Below are 18,502 nucleotides of genomic sequence, written 5' to 3' on the forward strand. Positions count from 1 at the left end.
CTGAACCTAGACTTTAAAGAAAGTTACATAGTTGGGTCCCTTTCACATGGGCTGTCCAATCAAGTCCACCTGTTAGTTTTTCAGGCGGACCTGATCGGACCAGTCATTCACTCTATGTAGTGGCAGATATCAGTGGTGATTTCTCCACTGACACCCCACTGCTATCTGATCTGATCCTGTCTGCCAAATTCAGGTGGATGGTGGTCCTATTTTCCATCCGTCGATTGGATCAGATGAAACCAGACAAGTGGCCTGTTTTTCATCCAATTTCCCCATAGAGGAGAGCGGGACTCCAGCAGGGGAAAAAAATACTTCCTGATTGCCTGAGAGCCAATCCGATTTTTCCCTGGATCTAGTGTACAGATCTTGCACACATTGTTTACTGCTTTGTGTTATAGGTTGTGTTAGTTTTGTGATGAGTATGCTTTCATTTTGTGCTGAGACTTGAGGTAGTTCACAGGTTTTCAGCTCATGCCGAGTAGAAGGAAGTGTTATACACATGGGTACTTGTAAACAAACTTACCTAGCACTTTCCTAACTTGCTTTGAGATTTAACTTTCTGACTTTTTTTTTATTTTTTTTAGGGATTCATGATTCAAACAGGAGATCCTACAGGAACTGGAATGGGTGGAGAAAGTATTTGGGGTGGAGAGTTTGAAGATGAGTTCCATGCCACACTAAGACATGACCGACCCTACACTCTCAGTATGGCTAATGCAGGCCCAGGCACCAATGGCTCTCAGTTCTTCCTGACAGTGGTGCCAACTGTAAGAGCATTTTTATACAACCATGGATATCGTATGTAATGAAATATTGCTATAACCATATACAGTATCTCACAAAAGTGATTGGACCCCTCACATTTTTGTAAATATTTTATTATTTATTTTCATGTGATAACACTGAAGAAATTACACTTTGCTACAATGTAAAGTAGTGAGTGTACAGCTTGTTTAACAGTGTAAATTTGCTGTCCCCTCAAAATAACTCCACACACAGCCATTATTGTCTAAACCGCTGGCAACAAAAAGTGAGTACACCCCTAAGGGAAAATGTCCAAATTGGGCCCAAAGTGTCAATATTTTGTGTGGCCACCATTATTTTCCAGCACTGCATTAACCCTCTTGGGCATGGAGTTCACCAGAGCTTCACATGTTGCCACTGGAGTCCTCTTCCACTCCTCCATGATGACATCATGGAGCTGGTGGATATTAGAGACTTTGCTCTCCTTCACCTTCCATTTGAGGATGCCCCACAGATGCTCAATAGGGTTTAGGTCTGGAGACATGCTTGGCCAGTCCACCACCTTTACCCTCAGTGTCTTTAGCAAGGCAGTGGTTGTCTTGGAGGTGTGCTTGGGGTTGTTGTCATGTTGGAATACTGCCCTGTGGCCCAGTCTCCGAAGGGAGGAGATCATGCTCTACTTCAGTATGTCACAGAACATGTTGGCATTCATGGTTCCCTCAATGAACTGTAGCTCCCCAGTACCAGCAGCACTCATGCAGCCCCAGACAATGACACTCCCACCACCGTTCTTGACTGTAGGAAAGACACTTGTCTTTGTACTCTTCAATAAAAGCACAAAGAGAGGGGCGCCTCTGGGTGTAGATATAGAACAAATTTTTTATTAACACATTACTTATATAGGCAACTCACATTTGGTAGTAAGTCATAGGCATAAAAGCGATATCCATCAAAGTACATCAGATCTGTCATACACTCGTTCTGCTCACAAAAAAACGCCTGGCCATGTATTGAAGACACCGCTGAGTGTAGAGGGGCCGGCTGCGGTGGAGAGGATACTCTTTCCAAAACGAGGCTTGGAGTGCTGTTGTGGATGGGCAAGAGGTAATGATGTCACTGGTAAGCGACGCGTTTCCTGAGCGTACGGGCTGCATAAACAAAGGGGTTTTTTTTCTTTTGTTTTATTGTCCTGACAGTTGCGCCTTTACTTGTATATCTTTGTACTCCTCACCTGGTTGCCACCACACACGCTTTACACCATCTGAACCAAATAAGTTTATCTTGGTCTCATCATAACACAGGACATGGTTCCAGTAATCAATGTCCCTATCCTGCTTATCTTCAGCAAACTGTTTGCAGGCTTTCTTGTGCATTATCTTTAGAAGAGGCTTCCTTCTGGGACGACAGCCATGCAGACCAATTTTATGCAGTGTGTGGCATATGGTCTGAGCACTGACAGGCTGATCCCCCCCAACCCCTTCAGCCTCTGCAGCAATACTGGCAGCACTCATACGTCTATTTCCCAAAGACAACCTCTGGATATGATGCTGAGCACATGCACTCAACTTCTTTTACCATGGCAAGGCCTGTTCTGAGTAGAACCGGTCATGTTAAACTGCTTTGTGGTCTTGGTCACTGTGCTGCAGCTCAGTGTCAGGGTCTTGGCAATCTTCTTATAGCCTAGGCCAGTGATGGCAAACCTTGGCACCCCAGAAGTTTTGGAACTTCCCATGATGCTCAGCTACACTGCAGAGTGCATGAGCATCATGGGAAATGTAGTTCCAAAACATCCGAGGCGCCTAAGTTTGCCATCACTGGCCTAGGCCATCTTTATTTAGAGCAAAATTCCTTTTTTCAGATCTTCAGAGTTCTTTGCCATGAGGTGCCATGTTGAACTTCCCATGACCAGTATGAAAGAGTGAGAGCGATAACATCAAATTTAACACGCCTCCTCAACCATTCACACCTGAGACCTTGTAACACTAACGAGTCATATGACACAGGGGAGGGGAAATGGCTAATTGGGCCCAATTTGGACATTTACACTTAGGGGTGTACTCACTTTTGTTGCCAGCAGTTTAGACATTAATGACTGTGTGAGTTATTTTGATGGGGACAGCAAATTGACACCGTTATACAAGCTGTACACTCGCTACTTTACATTGTCATTTCTTTAGTGTTGTCACATGAAAAGATAGAATAAAATATTTACAAAAATGTGAGGGTTTTACTCACTTTTGTGAGATACTGTAGGTGCTTTGCCTACAATCTTTAAAGAATATGCTTCCTTCCAATCTTAACCTGTATAACATCTGGAATGGTGTGTAAACAAAAATAAATGGAATTCATGGACTTATGTCAATGATATTTCTGTAGAAGCGGCATGTCTGTTTCTTACCCTCCTCTACCATCTATGCCCTCACCAAGCTTCTGTATGTATGTATAAACTTCAGCTAACTTACAAGTCCTTCTGTTTCAAAACCACACTATAGTGGTGAATTCTTGACCTAAGCTGTCAATATATGTTTATAGATCTTACAGTGCACTTTCATAGTAGTGTGGGTTGATAACATAACTCCTTTAAAATCCTTGCATTTTTTTTTTTTTATATACAATACAATGTTCTTTTTCTCTGGGATTCATCTTGTATTGCCTCATGATTCATGTACTGTCATAATATTACAATATGAAAAAGAAACAGTTAAGACTGAAACTAGGAAAAGACATATTTAGCAGAGGTTTGCTGTGGCTTTTTAATGGCCTTTTGTAGACTGCTTTTGTATATGAGATGATCCTATAACCTAAAGAAAAGTTTGTATTATAGAAAATGCAAATTTCCATAGTACATCCAAAAAATGTAAAGCAGTGTTTTACTACTCCTTCTAGATTAGCTCATTGTTTACCAAACCTGTATATAAGCCCCACCAATAGTTTGGATACCTGCACAGATATATTGAAAATAAAATTAAACGGCTGACATGCTTATAATCCCATGAAACTAGAACTAAAGGCAAAACTTTTTTTTTTTTCATTTTGGGTAGAGTAAAAGGAGGGTTATGACCCGTCGATTTTTTGCCATCTGTGTCCCATTGGAGAGATCTACAGTTGGGTCCATATATTTTTGGACACAGCACAATTTCATGCTTTTGGCTCTGTATGCCACCTGAATAAAATTAACACAAAACAATCCAAATGTATTTGAAGTACAGACTTTCAGCTTTATGTTCAACCCCCTTAAATTAAATATCAAGTACAAATTTTAGGAAGTGCAACCATTTTTATACACGGTCCCTTCATTTTCAGAGGCTCATATGTAATTGAACAAATGAATATAATCATAAGTAAAATGTTCATCTTTAATATTTTGTTGAGAATTCTTTCCTGGCAATGACTGCCTGAAGTCTGGAACCCATGGAAGTTACCAAAGACTGGGTTTCCTCTTTTCTGATACTTTACCAGGCTCTAACTGTCTTCAGTTATTCTTTGTGGGTCTTTCTTCCTTTTAGTTTTACCTTCGGCAAGTTAAATCCATGCTCAATTGGGTTAAGATCAGGTGATAAACTCAGCCATTGCAGAATATTCCACTTATTTTCCTTCAGAAGCCTCCAAGGTTGCTTTTGCAATGTGTTTTGGATCATTGTCCATCTACTGTGAAGCACTGTTCGTTCAGCTTTTTCTGCCTTGGGCTGACAGTATATCTCTAAACACTGCAGAATTGATCCGACTGCTTCTTTTTTCTGTCACATCATCAATAAACACCAATGCCACTGGAAGCCATGCATGCCCATGCCATCAAACTTCCTCCACCATGTTTTACAGATGTCTGCTTTGGATCATGAGCTGGTCCAACCCTACACCGCACTTTTTTCCTACTGTCATTCTGGTACCGAATAATCTATTCTTCAGGCTTATGAATGGTTTGCACCTTGTGGTGAACCCTCTGTATTTGCTCTCATGAAATCTTCTTTTGATTTTAGATTTTGACAATGATACATTCACCTCCTTGAGAGTGTCCTTCACTTGTCTGAATGTTGTGAATGGGTTTTTCTTTACCATAGAGAGGATTCTGCCATCATCCACCACTGTTGTCTTCTGTGGACATCTAGGCCTTTTTTATGTTGCTGAGCTCACCAGTGTATTTCCTCAGAATGTACCAAACTATTCATTTGGCCACTCCTAATCTTGCTGCTATCTCTCTGATAGATTTTAGTTTTTAAAGCTTTACTATGGGTTGTTTCACTTGCACAGACAGCTCCTTTGAACGCATGATGTAAGTTCACACCAATAGATTCCAAACGCAAATACCACACTTAAAATAAACTCCAGACCTTTTACCTGCTGAATTCATGAAGAAATAACGAAAGAGTAGCCCACAACTGGCCATGAAACCAGTTTTGATTCAATTGTCTAATTACTTTTGGCCCTTTGAAAAAAAAAAGGGGGGTGGCTATTCTTAAGAGCTGTAATTACTAAATCCTTCCTCCGATTTGGATGTACATACCCTTAAATTAAACCTGAGTGTGTGCACTTTCGGCCCATATTCATTATATAACTATAGCTTGAATATGTTTTGGTAAATACCTGGAAAAAAACTAAAATTGTGCCTGTGTCCAAATATATATGGACCCAACTGTACCTTCACTTCTTGTCCCATAGCCAAAACTGAAGTGAGAGGAAATCCCTGCAAATTAAGGGAATTTTTGGTCGCCAGAACTAGTGACCCCGTTAGAAGATTTTCAATCTTTCTTTTTTGGGGACAACCCAAAATTTGGAATTGTCAATTACTTTTTCTTTTAATGAAAATGGTAGAGAAGACAAATGGAGAGGATGAATCTCCCTAATTAGGGGCACAGATAGCAATTAAAACCCAGAAAGGTGTTCTAATCTATCTCTACTTTCTTCAAAGCTAAAATAAAGTTTTGCTGTTATAGTTTAATGCATATGTGAGTGAATCCAAACCAAGAACAATAGCTTCTTTTCCTGGTCTACTTGGTGTAATCTACACTGTCACTCAGCTAATGTAGAGTGGACACACATATAGTAGGTGAGGGAGTGCGGTGCTGGACTGTAGTCGCTCCCAGGGCAAGTTACAAACCCCAAACATCTATACATATATATAAATTGATTAGCAGAGACCCTAGAGAATAAAATGGCGTTTGTTGCAATTTTTTTTTGTCACACGATATTTGCGCATCGGTTTTTCAAATGCAGTTTTATTTGGAAAAAATACACTTTAACCACCTTAATACAGGGTACTTACACCCCCTTCCTGCCCAGGCCATTTTTCAGCTTTCAGCATGGTCACACTTTGACAATTGCGTGGTCATGCTACACTGTAACCATATGAAATTTTTATAATATGATGTCCACCCAGAACAAGAGCCGCGCCGTCCAGCCGTCATTTGATGGGCGGCGGATGGGAAGAGGTCAATGAATAAAAAAAATGTATAACCCTATTATTATTATTATCATTAATTTATTTTTATTTTTTAAATATGAAAGCTATTACGCCAAGTAAGCAGATGCCTAACGTGCTTTAAAATTGCACATGCTTGTGGAATGGTGCCAAACTACGGTACTTTAAAAATCTCTATAGTCAACGCTTTCAAATTTTTAACCAATTACCAGTTTAGAGTTACAGAGGTCTAGTGCTAGAATTATTGCTCTTGCTTTAACGTTTGTGGGGATACCTCACATGTGTGGTGTAAACACAGTGTACATACAGCGGATAAAATAAGTATTAAACACGTCGCCATTTTTCTAGGTAAATATATTTCTAAAGGTGCTATTGTCATGAAATCTTTACCAGGTGTCCGTAACAACCCATGCAATCCATATGTACAAAGAAACCAAAACAAATACGGTAAGTTCAGAAATTAACTTATGTGTAATAAAATGGAATGACAGGGAAAAGGTATTGAACACGCTAACTGAAATGTAATACTTTGTACAAAATGCTTTTGTTCGTAATGTCGGCTTCAAGATGCCTCCTGTATGAAGAAAATAGTCACATGCTTTGCTCAGGTGTGATTTTGGCCCATTCTTCCACACAATCTTCAAGTCTTGAAGGTTCTGTGGGCCTCTTCTATGAACTCTCTTTAGTTAGTTCCATAGATTTACTATTGGATTCAAGTCAGGTGATTGGCCCGGGCCATTCTAGCAGCTTTATTTTCTCTTTGCAACCAGTTGAGCGTTTCCTTGGCTTTGTGTTTGGAATCATTGTCTTGCTGAAATGTCCACCCTCGTTTTCATCTTTATCATGCTGATAGCAGTAGATTTTTATCAAGGATGTCTTGGTACAATTTTTCATTCATGCTTCCTTAAATGATGTGAAGTTTTCCAGTACCATATTCTGAAAAAACAGCCCCAGATAACTTCACTGTTGGTATGGTGTTTTTGGGGTGATGTGCAGTGTCATTTGACCTCCAAATATAGTGTGTATTATTCCTTTTAAAGAGTTAAATTTTGCTCTCTTCTGACCAGACTATATTCTCACAGTATTTCACAGGCTTGTCTAAATGTTGTGCAGCAAACTTTAAACAAGCTTCAACATGCTTTTTTTTCAGCAATGGAGTCTTGCGTGGTGAGCGTGCATACAGGCCATGGCGGTTGAGTGCATTACTTATTGTTTTTGTTGAACCTGCAAATTCCAGGTCTTTCTGAAGCTCTCCACAAGTGGTCCTTGGCTCTTGGACAACTCTTCTAATTCTCTTCACTCTTCTGTCAGAAATCTTGCAAGGAGCACCTGGCCTTAGCCTGTTAATGGTGAAATTATGTTCTTTCTACTTCCATATTATGGCCACAACAGTGCTCACTGGAACATTCATACGTTTAGAAATTGTTCTGTCACCAATGCCATCAGTATGTTTTGCAACAATAAGGTTGCAAAGGTCTTGAAAGAGCTATTTGCTTTTACCCATCATGAGATGTTTCTTGTGTGACACCTTGGTAATGAGACACCTTTTTATAGGCCATCAGTGGAGACTGAACCAGCTGATATTAATTTGCACCAGGGGCAGGATTGCTTCTAATTACTGATTTCAGCTGGTGTCTTGACGTTCCATACCTTTCCTTTTGCACCTCCCTTTCTTCATATGCTCAATACTTTCCCCTGTGTCATTCCATTTTATTACACGTAACTTAATTTATGAACTTATTTGTTTTGGTTTCTTTGCATGTATGGATTGCATGGGCTGTTAGAGCCCCTCTGCCCCAAAGCATTGGGGTAAAAGTATTGAAAAAGCTATGCAGGACAGTAGATGGTGACCACAGCACTACTTCTTTTGTGCACTATTATGAAAAAAAAGGCATCCAAAGTGAGACTTTCTGTTGTGCAGCTGTGCAAAATAAAACTAAAAACATTTTCATTTAAGAGTAGCACACATGTTGTAACCACAGACGTCATTTAGCATTAATCATTTCATGTGGCTTTTATTTTATCTGGTATTAATGGTTTAATTGACAAATGACAACACAATAAGGTTTGTATTAGTCAGGGCCTCGATAAATGCCTCACAGTAGGTCTGTTTCTCTTAAGCAGCGAGGTCTTCCCAGAATCATCATTCACATATGTATGCAATTCTTCTCTGCATGTTGGCATATAGTATGCAAACCTTTGAATTCTTCAGTCTGTCTAGAATGTTAATATGTTGTGGGTCCCCCCTCAGCCTAGGAGGTAATGCGCTATCTGAAAGCTAAGGGGATATTCCCCTGACAGGCAAGTGGCTCTATGCAGGTTCTCGTTTGGATAATGATCTGTTTTCTCTTCTCTCACAGCCTTGGCTCGACAACAAACACACAGTGTTCGGGCGAGTAACCAAAGGAATGGAAGTCGTCCAAAGGATCGCAAACGTCAAAGTTAACCCCAAGACGGATAAGCCATATGAAGACATCACCATTATTAGCATCACTGTCAAGTAGCTGGGTGTGTTTTTAATTCTGTGGCATATGTACAGATGGCGTGTGTGTGTTTTATTGTTTGCCAGACTCTGTTGACTTCTTTCCGTGAACCTGTGTTTTATAAACCTAAAATGTCTACATCTCTATACTTTGTATTGGATCACTGGATTTTTTTATTATATGTTTAAATAATTAAATGGATTATGAAAATGACTTGCTAATCTTTTTAGGTAGAATTTTATAGAAGGCTATGGACATTCAAATATTTACACATTCATAACCAGCAGCAAAAAAAAAAACAAAAAAACAACTTTAAGCCCTCTACACACGATCAGAAAATCGTACAAAAAATACCACTAATGTACTAATGATCCGCTTTCGGATCATTAGTACAGAGCTTTCGAGAGCCGATCATGACAGTTCATCCATTATTGTCCAATTGGACATGCACAAAAAAAATTTCTGTACGATGCCAGACCTTACAATTTTTGTTTTAATCAGTAGAACTGTCACTCGAAAATGCTATACAAATGCATTACAACACATTTGCATCACTTCTGAATTTTTATTCTGTCGTACGAGAATTTTTGTGACTTTAGTAAACTCTTCAGGTTCGATCTGAGATTAGCCTGCACAAAAAAAAAAAAAAAAAAGACGATTATTCGTCTAATAATATCATTGTGTATATTAGGCATTCCAGAAAGCCTTCACTGACCAATGTAGTTACAGACACTATGGAAGTAATTATTTGTCAAAGTTCACAATGCAAGCAGTGAAGCTGTTCTAGCCAAATCTCAGTACTTCTCTCTCCTCTTTTCCCGTTTTTTGTAATGCAATCAGGCTGCATATACAGTAAATGATGCACTTTTTGTGGGGTTTTTATTAGTTCCTAAAGGCTGCAGCAAGAGTGAAAAACCCTGTGCTTGCAGGACCTTGGAGAGTAAGATTGCTGTTTTGACACCGTGGCTCTGATCTCCAGTAGTCCAACAAGCCTTCTCTGCACTCTGCTCTGCAGCGCTCTACCTTCCTCTGCAGCCTTGTTGATTGGACTATTGTTTCGGGGCGCATGTCAGACCACTGGAGACCTAGGCCAATTCTTCTGTGTAAGAACAGTGGTCTGAACCCCCCAGGATTTCTGAGCCAAAAATACACTGTTGTGTTGTATATTTCTGGCTTTTTGGATATTTATGGACTTTGAAGTTGTATTTTATATTTAACAGAGAGCAGCACAACATTTTTGTCATGTTTACTTAGCAAATCGTTTTGAAGAATCGGTCTTTCATACAAGTAGGTTACCTTTGGGGCTAATACAATTTTGAGAGATAACTGGAATTGGTGGTTTTTCAGTTAGGCTGGGGGTGTGAACTGTCCCAGCTTTGTGCCTAAAAAAAAGAAATCGGGACAGCTTCCACGCTTGTATCCAGATCGGTTTTATATAATCAAAAAAAAAAAAAAGTGCATATCACCCGGTTGTATAGTAAATAATCCTCGTGACTTTCAAGAGATCACCAGATAATTTTTAAATTTTTTTTTATGCATTCTTTATTTTAAATATGCACATGTAATGTGACACACAATTTTGCAAGGCGTTTTACAATTTCAGCATTGAAAAACTGAATAATTTCAACAGATTGTGGTGTAATACAGAAAACATGAAGTGCAGGGTTCAGAAGTGGGCTGAGTGCAGGGTTTAGGGGTGTCTTGCACAGTGTGGAACCCCGACTCCTACATTTCCTCCCCAAAGCTTATCTCCCTTTCCTACCTGGCCTAGCTCTAGTACCTCCCTATGTAGGTGTCTCTGTCTCGCCTTGCAGGGAGACTGTTCTTTCTCTTAGATTCTAGAGATCTGTCGCCGATGTGAGTATATGCAGGGCTCCGCCACCGAGAGCAAGACTGTTCCTTGTAAACACAGAAGGCTGCTGGGTTTACAAGTGATGGGAGAGGAATGGGAGAAGAGGGTGAAAGTTGGATGTGGACTAGAGTTTTGCCACTTTCGGGCTTTAAAACTGGGTGCGAAGGCCACATGACCAGACCTGGTGGGCTACATTTGGCCCAGGGGCCTTCTGTTTGACATATGTGACATAAAGCAGTCCAATCAAGCTTGTACAGCTTGAAAGTACAAGGCATGCCAAAGGGGAGTCAGTTAATTGTTATAGCCACACATAAACTGGGCATAGCACAGACAAGAGACTGCCTATATATTGAAAGTAGAGTCTTGGCTGCAGTGTGATACTTGTATAGTTATATAGGCAAAGAAGAAAAGTGATCAAAAAGAAAAAGGTAAGATGAGGACAGATGGGGGCTGAGCACCCTCCGAAGCACTTTCAGGTAAAAGTGTAATGGCAAAAAAGGTCCAGTTCTGAATCAGACCGCAATCATATCAAGTTGCCTGTACAGGTAAATTCAATCCAGTCGTACTATGTGGCACTATACTTAGAATTTATGTCTCCAACTGGAGGTTGTGAAATCCTCCATTATTTTGATGTCCCCAACCCGCCTTATCCACTGGGAAACTGTAGGGGGTAAGGGGGACTTCCACTGGGATACATCTGTGATACATGAGCATGAAACACCAGACAAATGATACAAAATAGTCCAGCATAAAATGCAATTATGCTACACTATTCATCTTCAGTCCAGTCTGTTCCCCACAGTACGTCTTTTACGCCACTGGATTTCCTCAGTCTGATGTCTAAAATCCTTCATTCCTATTTCTCTGAACCCATGCTGTCGTGTCCTGATCCTCCAGTCTGATGAAGTGAAAGAGGAAACGGCACAGTGATAAATCTAACATTTTGGTCTCTCAGTTTTCTCCCTCTATCGGCATGTCGGCACATGAACTGTGAAGGGACCACAAGAGTCTGATATCAGGTCAAATTCAGGTACTTGCATTTAAAGTATTAATGATTACAGATTTGTAATAAATTGTCATATATCGGCCCTGAGTTTAGCTTTAAGTCATTTGCTGAGGATCTCATTACAGAATGTACTGGCACTTAATCTCCTTGCCTCTATACATTTAAATGGGAGTAAGCATTTTATTTTATTTTTTAATATACAATTGTGAGATTGCTCTCACAAGAAGAACTTCATTCAATAATCTAATGCAGTAGCATTAAATAAGTTTCCTCTTGAATTAATGAAAACCTCTTTCAAGCAGGATCCCTGCTAAAAGGAAATTGACTCCTGGGAGGTAATATTATTATACAGGATTTATAAGGCGCCAACAGTTTAAGCAGCGCTAAATAGGTTAAGTGGTTACCAATACTAACTTCTTCTATGCCAGTTGTAAAGCCTTGCCAGTGGCTAAAGAAAAATTAACTTAAAGTGGTTGCACACTTAGTGTTGTTGGGCTCTTAGTTTTTAAATTGCCCTGCACCTGCACCCCTTTATTATTATTGTGGGGTGTCCCAGTGATTGTAGCAATCAGTCAAGCTAGCTAGAGGCTGGACACCTGTGTGTGCGGTGACCATACAGGGGAGTTTTGGGCTAGCTGTAGGTGTTTGCAAAGTGTACATTTTTTGCTTGGGTCTGGCTGTTTTTTACCTGTAAGATGGTGCACGGCGGTGCGCCATTTCGCCTTGGTTCACCACAGCGCACGTGCATTCACAAGAGTGCCGCTATGTTCAGCAGTTGTTTGGAGGCTGTGGCGCATGTGCATTCACAAAATCACCGCTGGACTTAGCAGTTGGTTGTTTGGCAGCCATGGCGCACTCGGCTTCGCCACACATGCGCAGTAGCCTTTATCTAGACGCAAGAGGATTTCATAAACAAATACAGCCACACCCGTTTGCTGGGATTAGGCACATATGCAAGCACAGAACGTTTCAGCGCACACCCAGCTTATTTAAGCTGTATAGGACAAGCATGCAATGCTTCCAGAAGGCAGCTGTGGGACACAGAGCAGGCTCTGAACAGACACTTGCAGTGGTTCATTCTTTCCTTACCGGGTCACGTGAGTCACCAAGTTTTGCTTGGCAGGCTAAAGGTGCTTAGCAGGATTGTTACATAGGGGCTTGGGAGCCCTATTAAAGGGTCTCCCTTCTGAGGTGTTTTAATACTACACCCAAGTATTCTCTTTGTGGTTAGTAAACGTCTTCAAAAATGAGGAGCAGGACTAACACTATAGGGAAGAGCACGCCGATGTCATCAGTAGTTCTTGACGAACCTAGTCGTATCCCTAGTGTTGTATCGCCTGAAAGAACAGAGGCTTCCAGGCAACCTGAGCCGGTGTTCCTATCTAGTATTGTGCCTACAGTCAACACTGCTGCTTCCCCCCCCCGTTTTATCACTATGGATGAACTGTCCTCAGCCCTCGCCGGGTTACAGCACAGGATTGCTGGCATGATTGCCTCCATCCCACAGGGTAGCAGGAAGTGACAGATGCCCCCTCCCCAGAACCTCCTAGTCTGATGCAGGAATGGGTTGAGGATGGGGAAGAGCTTAAAGCTCAGGACTCTGTGGAGGGCCCGGCAGATGAGGATGCTTCTGAGCAATCTGGACAAGAAGATATCTGTCGCAGAGGCTTTTGATCCTGACTTTGACCAAAATGGTTTGTTCTGCCTTTAAGTTGCCTCTCGCAGAGGTGACTAACCCCCCCCCCCCTGGTCCTTTTTGGGATCCCTGAGGCCTCTTCAGGCTGCACAGGCTTTCCCTCTACACCCCCTGTTGGAACAGGCGGCGTATGCTGATTGGGAACATCCTGACAGAATTTTTTGTTCCTCCTAAGCCCTTGTACACACGGTCGGACATTCCGATGGAAGGTGTCCGATCGGACCGCGTTGTCGGGTATCCGACTGTGTGTGGGCTCCATTGGACTGTTTCCATCGGAGTATCTGACGGACCAAGTTTTCCAACTTGTCTATAAAATTTTCCGACAACATGATCCGATCGGACTTTGTCCGATCATGTGTAGAGAATTCTGATCGGACAAAGTGCCACGCATACTCAGATCAAATTCCTAAACCAAAGCTATTGGCTGCTAGCCTGAACGTAGTCCCATCCTAACTAAATAACGTCACCACGTTAAGTACGATCTGATTTTCTGACAACTTTGTCCGACTGTGTGTATGCAACAGTTTCGGACAAAATCTGGCGGATTTGGTTGTCGGAATGGCCGTCTGTGTGTACAAGGGCTAAGAGGTTTCCCTTTTATATCCAATGGATGAAAAGTTTGTTAAAAACTGAGCGTGCCAGCAGTAGATGCAGCAGTCTCTTCCTTAAACAAGAACTTAACTTGTCTGGTTGATAATGCACAGGGTTTGAAAGACCCTGTTGACAAGAAATTGGAGTCCTTATTAAAGGCTTCCTTTTCTTTGGCCAGTTCAGCTATTCAGACAGCTGTTGCAACAATTGGTATCTGTCTCTCTGTAAATGATCAGGTCAACCGGCCTGATAGGACAAACCAGGAGGATGATCTGCCTGAAAGTAAGACAGATGTTTCTCAAGGGTTGTGTTGCTGTTGACGCCTTAAAGGATTCAATACAGCAGGTTTGGTTTCTCATTTTGGCTCTCTCGTCTGTACATATGCGCAGACTCTTATGGCTTGAGAACTGGTCAGCTGAGCTTCCTTGTAAAAAGTTATTGGTAGGTTTCTCTTTTCATGGGGAACGTTTATTTGGTGATCATTTAGACAAAAATATCCAAAAGATCTCTGGAGGGAAGAGTTCTCTACTTCCTGTGAAGAAAAGCACCAGACGTCCCTCGTTTAAAACCTCAAGGACTGCTTTTTCCAATGTCTGTGTCAAGGCGGTTCCACTACCAACAGGGCTCTAGGGCCAGAAGAAGCCCTGGGTCCAAGATTCTTCTAAACCCAGCACCAAGCCTTCCTTTTGAGGGGATGCCCCTACTCCATTGAGTAGAGAGAAGACTGCTGTACTTTGCAGACATTTGGAGAACAATAATTCAGGACGAGTGAGTCAGCTCAATTATATCTCGCAGTTACAAGCTAGAGTTGCAGTCTAGAGTCAGTCTGTTTACGGTGCAGAAACCAGACAGGTACACAAGGCCCATTTTAGACCTAAGATCCTTGAACGAGTATCTACTAATACAGTCCATTCAGATGGAGTCTATCAACTCAGTAGTAGCCTCACTCCAGAGGGGAGACTTTCTAGCCTCCATCGATAGGCATGTGTAAAAGAAGGTTCAGGTGCATCAGATAAGGGGCACCAGACAACCCTCCATTCGGCTTTGTATGAGTCTTCTAGGGAGGATGGTATCCTCCGAGGCAGTGCCCTATGCCCAGTTCTATTCCAGGCCTTTACAACAAGACATCTTGTTAGCTTGGACCAGAGGAGGAAAAGCCCTGGATTATCCAATGTGCTTATCTGCTCGGGCAAGCTTAAGCCTAAACTGGTGGTTGCAGGATCAGCACTTGCGAAAGGGTAAATCCTTTGGAGAGTACTGACTACAGATGCCAGTCTCTCAGGCTGGGGAGAAACCCTAGAAGGGGGCTTACAGCACAGGGGAAATGGTCAGGGACAGAACAGATCTGGCCCAGCAATGTCCTGGAATTACGGGCAGTATGTCTGGCTCTACGGTCCTGGACAGTGGAGCTTCAGGACTGCCCTATCAGGGTTTAGTCCGACAATGCCACTGCAGCGGCCTATATAACCCACCAAGGCGTTACCAGGAGTCGTTCAGCTCTGAAGGAGGTGAACCACATACTAGCCTGGGCAGAGGGGCATGTGCCGATTTTATATCGACAGTCCATATCCCGGGAGTAAAGAACTGGAAAACGGATTATCTCAGCTGCCAGCAGATCTGCCCGGGGGAATGGCCGCTACACCCAGGGTTATTCCAGGAAATTTGCCAGCGTTGGAGATGGCCAGAGTTCGACCCATTGGCATCCAGATTCAACAACAAGCTACAGCAATTTGTGTCCCTAACAAGGGATCCTCTGGCAATCGGAGCAAATGCTCTGATAGTTCCATGGAGACAGTACTCCCTGGTTTATGCTTTCCCTCTGATCCCTCTCCTTCCACATTTGTTGCGCAGGATTCGGAAAGGGGGGGATTCCAATCATTCTGGTGGCACCAGCCTGGCTCGGAAGGCCATGGTTCCCGGAGATTATGAGACTGACAACAGACGGGCCATGGACGCTTCCATGTCACCCCAACCTACTGTCTGAAGGCCCTATACTCCACCCCAATTTACAGTATCTAAATTTGATGGCATGGTTATTGAAGCCAAGGTGTTAAAAAACAGTAGCATCTTGGGATCAGCAGTGTCTACCCTAGTGAATGCTAGAAAATCTGTCACAAGGAAAATTTATCATAAGGTCTGGAATACTTTTATTTCTTGGTGTGAAGCCAGAAAATGGCATCCTCGGAAATACATGATTGGGAGAATTATCTTTTCTACAGTCAGCTGTGGAAATCAAATTGTACTTAAAGCCAATCAGAGGTCAAGTTTCGGCCCTATCGGTATTCTTCCAAAGGCCTTTAGCCTCCCATTCACTGATCCGAACCTTTACAGGGTGCAACTCATTTGCTTCCCCCCATTAGGTCACCTATGTGTCTTTGGGAATTGAAGTTGGTGCTGTCTGTGTTACGGAAACAACTATTTGAAGCTATCACGGGAAATTCCATTAGTCTTGCTGTCACACAAGATAGCCTTCCTGATGGCTATAACCTCAGTTAAAAGGGTGTTGGAGTTGGCGGCCCTTTCATGCAGGGAATCGTACTTGATCCTTCACCACAACGGGTTTGTGTTGCGACCTGTTCCATCCTTTTTGCCAAAAGTGGTGTCGGCCTTTCATTTAAATCGGGACATTATTTTGCCTTCTTTTTTTCTCTCAGCTTCATTCGGCAGGAGCGAGATGACTGCATTCTTTGGACGTTGTACGGGCAGTCAAGGTTTATTTGTCTAGATCTGCGGAGATCTGAGGATCAGACTCCTTTTTGTTTTACCAAAAGGACTCAAAGGGCAGGCAGCTTCCAAAGCTTCCATTGCCAATTGGGTCTGTCAATTGGTCATTCAGGCCTACGGTCTGCAACTTAAAGCTCCTCCCTTTAGGGTGAGAGCTCATTCTACCATGGTGTAGGAACCTCCTGGGCTTTTAGCCATCGGGTATCTGTGGCTCAGATTTGTAAGGTTGCTACCTGGTCTTCAGTGCATATGTTCACAAAATTTTATCAAGTGGATGTTCGAGTAGCTGTGGATTCACCTTTTGGCCACAGTGTACTACGGGCTGCTGTATAAGTTCTGGTAGCTATTGTTTGGCAGGGTGTCTCCCTCCCCTCAAGGCTATTGCTCTGGGATGTCCCAGTAGGTAATGAATATTAGCCTGACTCAGTGTCCCATGATGTACTCAAAGAAAAAGATTTTACACATAAGTATGACAAAAAAAATCCTATTTTAGAATGAATGAGCTGCTTCAATGCATGCAAAGGTGTGAATTGGTCTTTTAGGTTCAGTTCAATGGGATGGATGCATTACATTACTTTTACAGTACTAGTTATTGCATCTCATGTTCATTTATTTTTTTTACCAAAAATGTTAATTTAACAGACAGTCCTAATTTTTCTGCATGAATAGAACACTTAACCACTGCAAGCCTTTTTTTTTTCTTAAAAAAACATTATTTTATTCCAACAATGTGTTCTTTTTCCAAGCATGGGGGTTTTCACTTTAAAAACAGAATAATCAGGAAGTCAAAACTTTTTTTTTAGTATCGGATGGAAGGCAAAAGGGTTGGAACCTCCATAGAATTTTTTTATGGCTGTCTTTGGCCAGCCAGGGAGATGTTGCCTCCAGTACAGAAAATGTTGGGCATTTGTCAGTTGTTTCAGATACAGGCGGTAAGAGGAAATCTTTTGTTAAGATTGTAAAGCATTTATGGTTATACCTGTCTAGGATGGAAATATCGCTTTGGAGAAATCTCTCCTTTGGTCCTGCCGTGTCTCTGGGAAAGGACACACCCAGAAGAAAGAACCTTAAAGTGGTTGTAAACCCTTTACAACCACTTTAAACTACAGGCAAGCCTATAATTAGGCTTACCTGTAGCTGCACTGGATATCTCCTAAACCTGCCTGGTTTAGGAGATATCCCTATATTTGCGTGTGCCGACGTCATGTGGCACATGCGCACTTAAGCCAACTGAAGCAACTGCACGTACGTGCCGTTGCTTCAGTTGTACTGTGCCCATTCCCAGAGGCTTTTAATGCAGAAAAAATGTATTGGGGTTAAAAACCTTCTACCTTTTACAACCACTTGAACCGGTCCCTAAAAAAAAGTTTGGCTTTACATATACTTGAAAATATTTTAATCCAACTTGATTTGTATAGTTTTTGAGGAAAATACAACTAGCCTTTAACCACTTCCCGACCAGCCACCGCAGTTATACTGCGGCAGGTTAGCACAGCTGGGCGAGCCGTCGTAGCTGTAAGTCAGCTCTTTAAGACACTGTAGCAAGCGAGTGCCCACATTGTGTCCCCGGAAGCTGATGCACGTGTGGTGGGCGTGATGACAGCCGGGCACCTGCGATCGCTCATGACAGAGCGAGAACCGGGATCTGTGTGTGTAAACTGATTTCCTCTGGCTACAAGATAGAGTTCCTCTCTTGGCCACCAAACAGATTCTTCCCCTCCAGCATACCCTTACTCCCAGCTCGCTGGAAGGCCCTATTGGGGGCAATTTGGAACCTGCTAAGCCGCAGGGTGATAGTGCCTGTTCTGGGCTTGGAAAGGTTCCAGGGGTTCTACTCCAATCTGTAGTCCCCAGAAAGGAAGGGGTATGTCCAATCTTGGACCTAAAAGCCCTCAATTGCTTTGTTAAAGTACAGAGGTTCAGAATGGAATCGGTTCGCTCAGTAGTTGCTGCACTCCATCAAGGGGACTCCCTGGCGTCTTTGGCCATC

The 18,502-nt window shown here is 42.3% G+C and overlaps 1 protein-coding gene across 1 annotated transcript in view; it reads left to right on the forward strand.

The window, feature by feature from the left end:
* The window catches only part of PPWD1 (peptidylprolyl isomerase domain and WD repeat containing 1), a 64,818-nt gene extending 55,962 nt beyond the window's left edge, over window positions 1–8,856 (forward strand). Inside the window, exons 10-11 of the mRNA XM_077462634.1 lie at window positions 585–767; window positions 8,521–8,856. Coding sequence (XP_077318760.1) covers window positions 585–767; window positions 8,521–8,664 — 327 coding nt within the window. The 3' untranslated portion in view covers window positions 8,665–8,856. The remainder of the gene's footprint in view (window positions 1–584; window positions 768–8,520) is intronic.
* The last annotated feature ends 9,646 nt before the right edge of the window (window positions 8,857–18,502 follow it).

Source organism: Lithobates pipiens, unplaced genomic scaffold, assembly GCF_037356315.1.
Source record: "Lithobates pipiens isolate NorthernLeopardFrog02 unplaced genomic scaffold, aLitPip1_a1.2 Scaffold_3, whole genome shotgun sequence".
In the NCBI taxonomy this organism is placed as follows: Eukaryota; Metazoa; Chordata; class Amphibia; order Anura; family Ranidae; genus Lithobates; species Lithobates pipiens.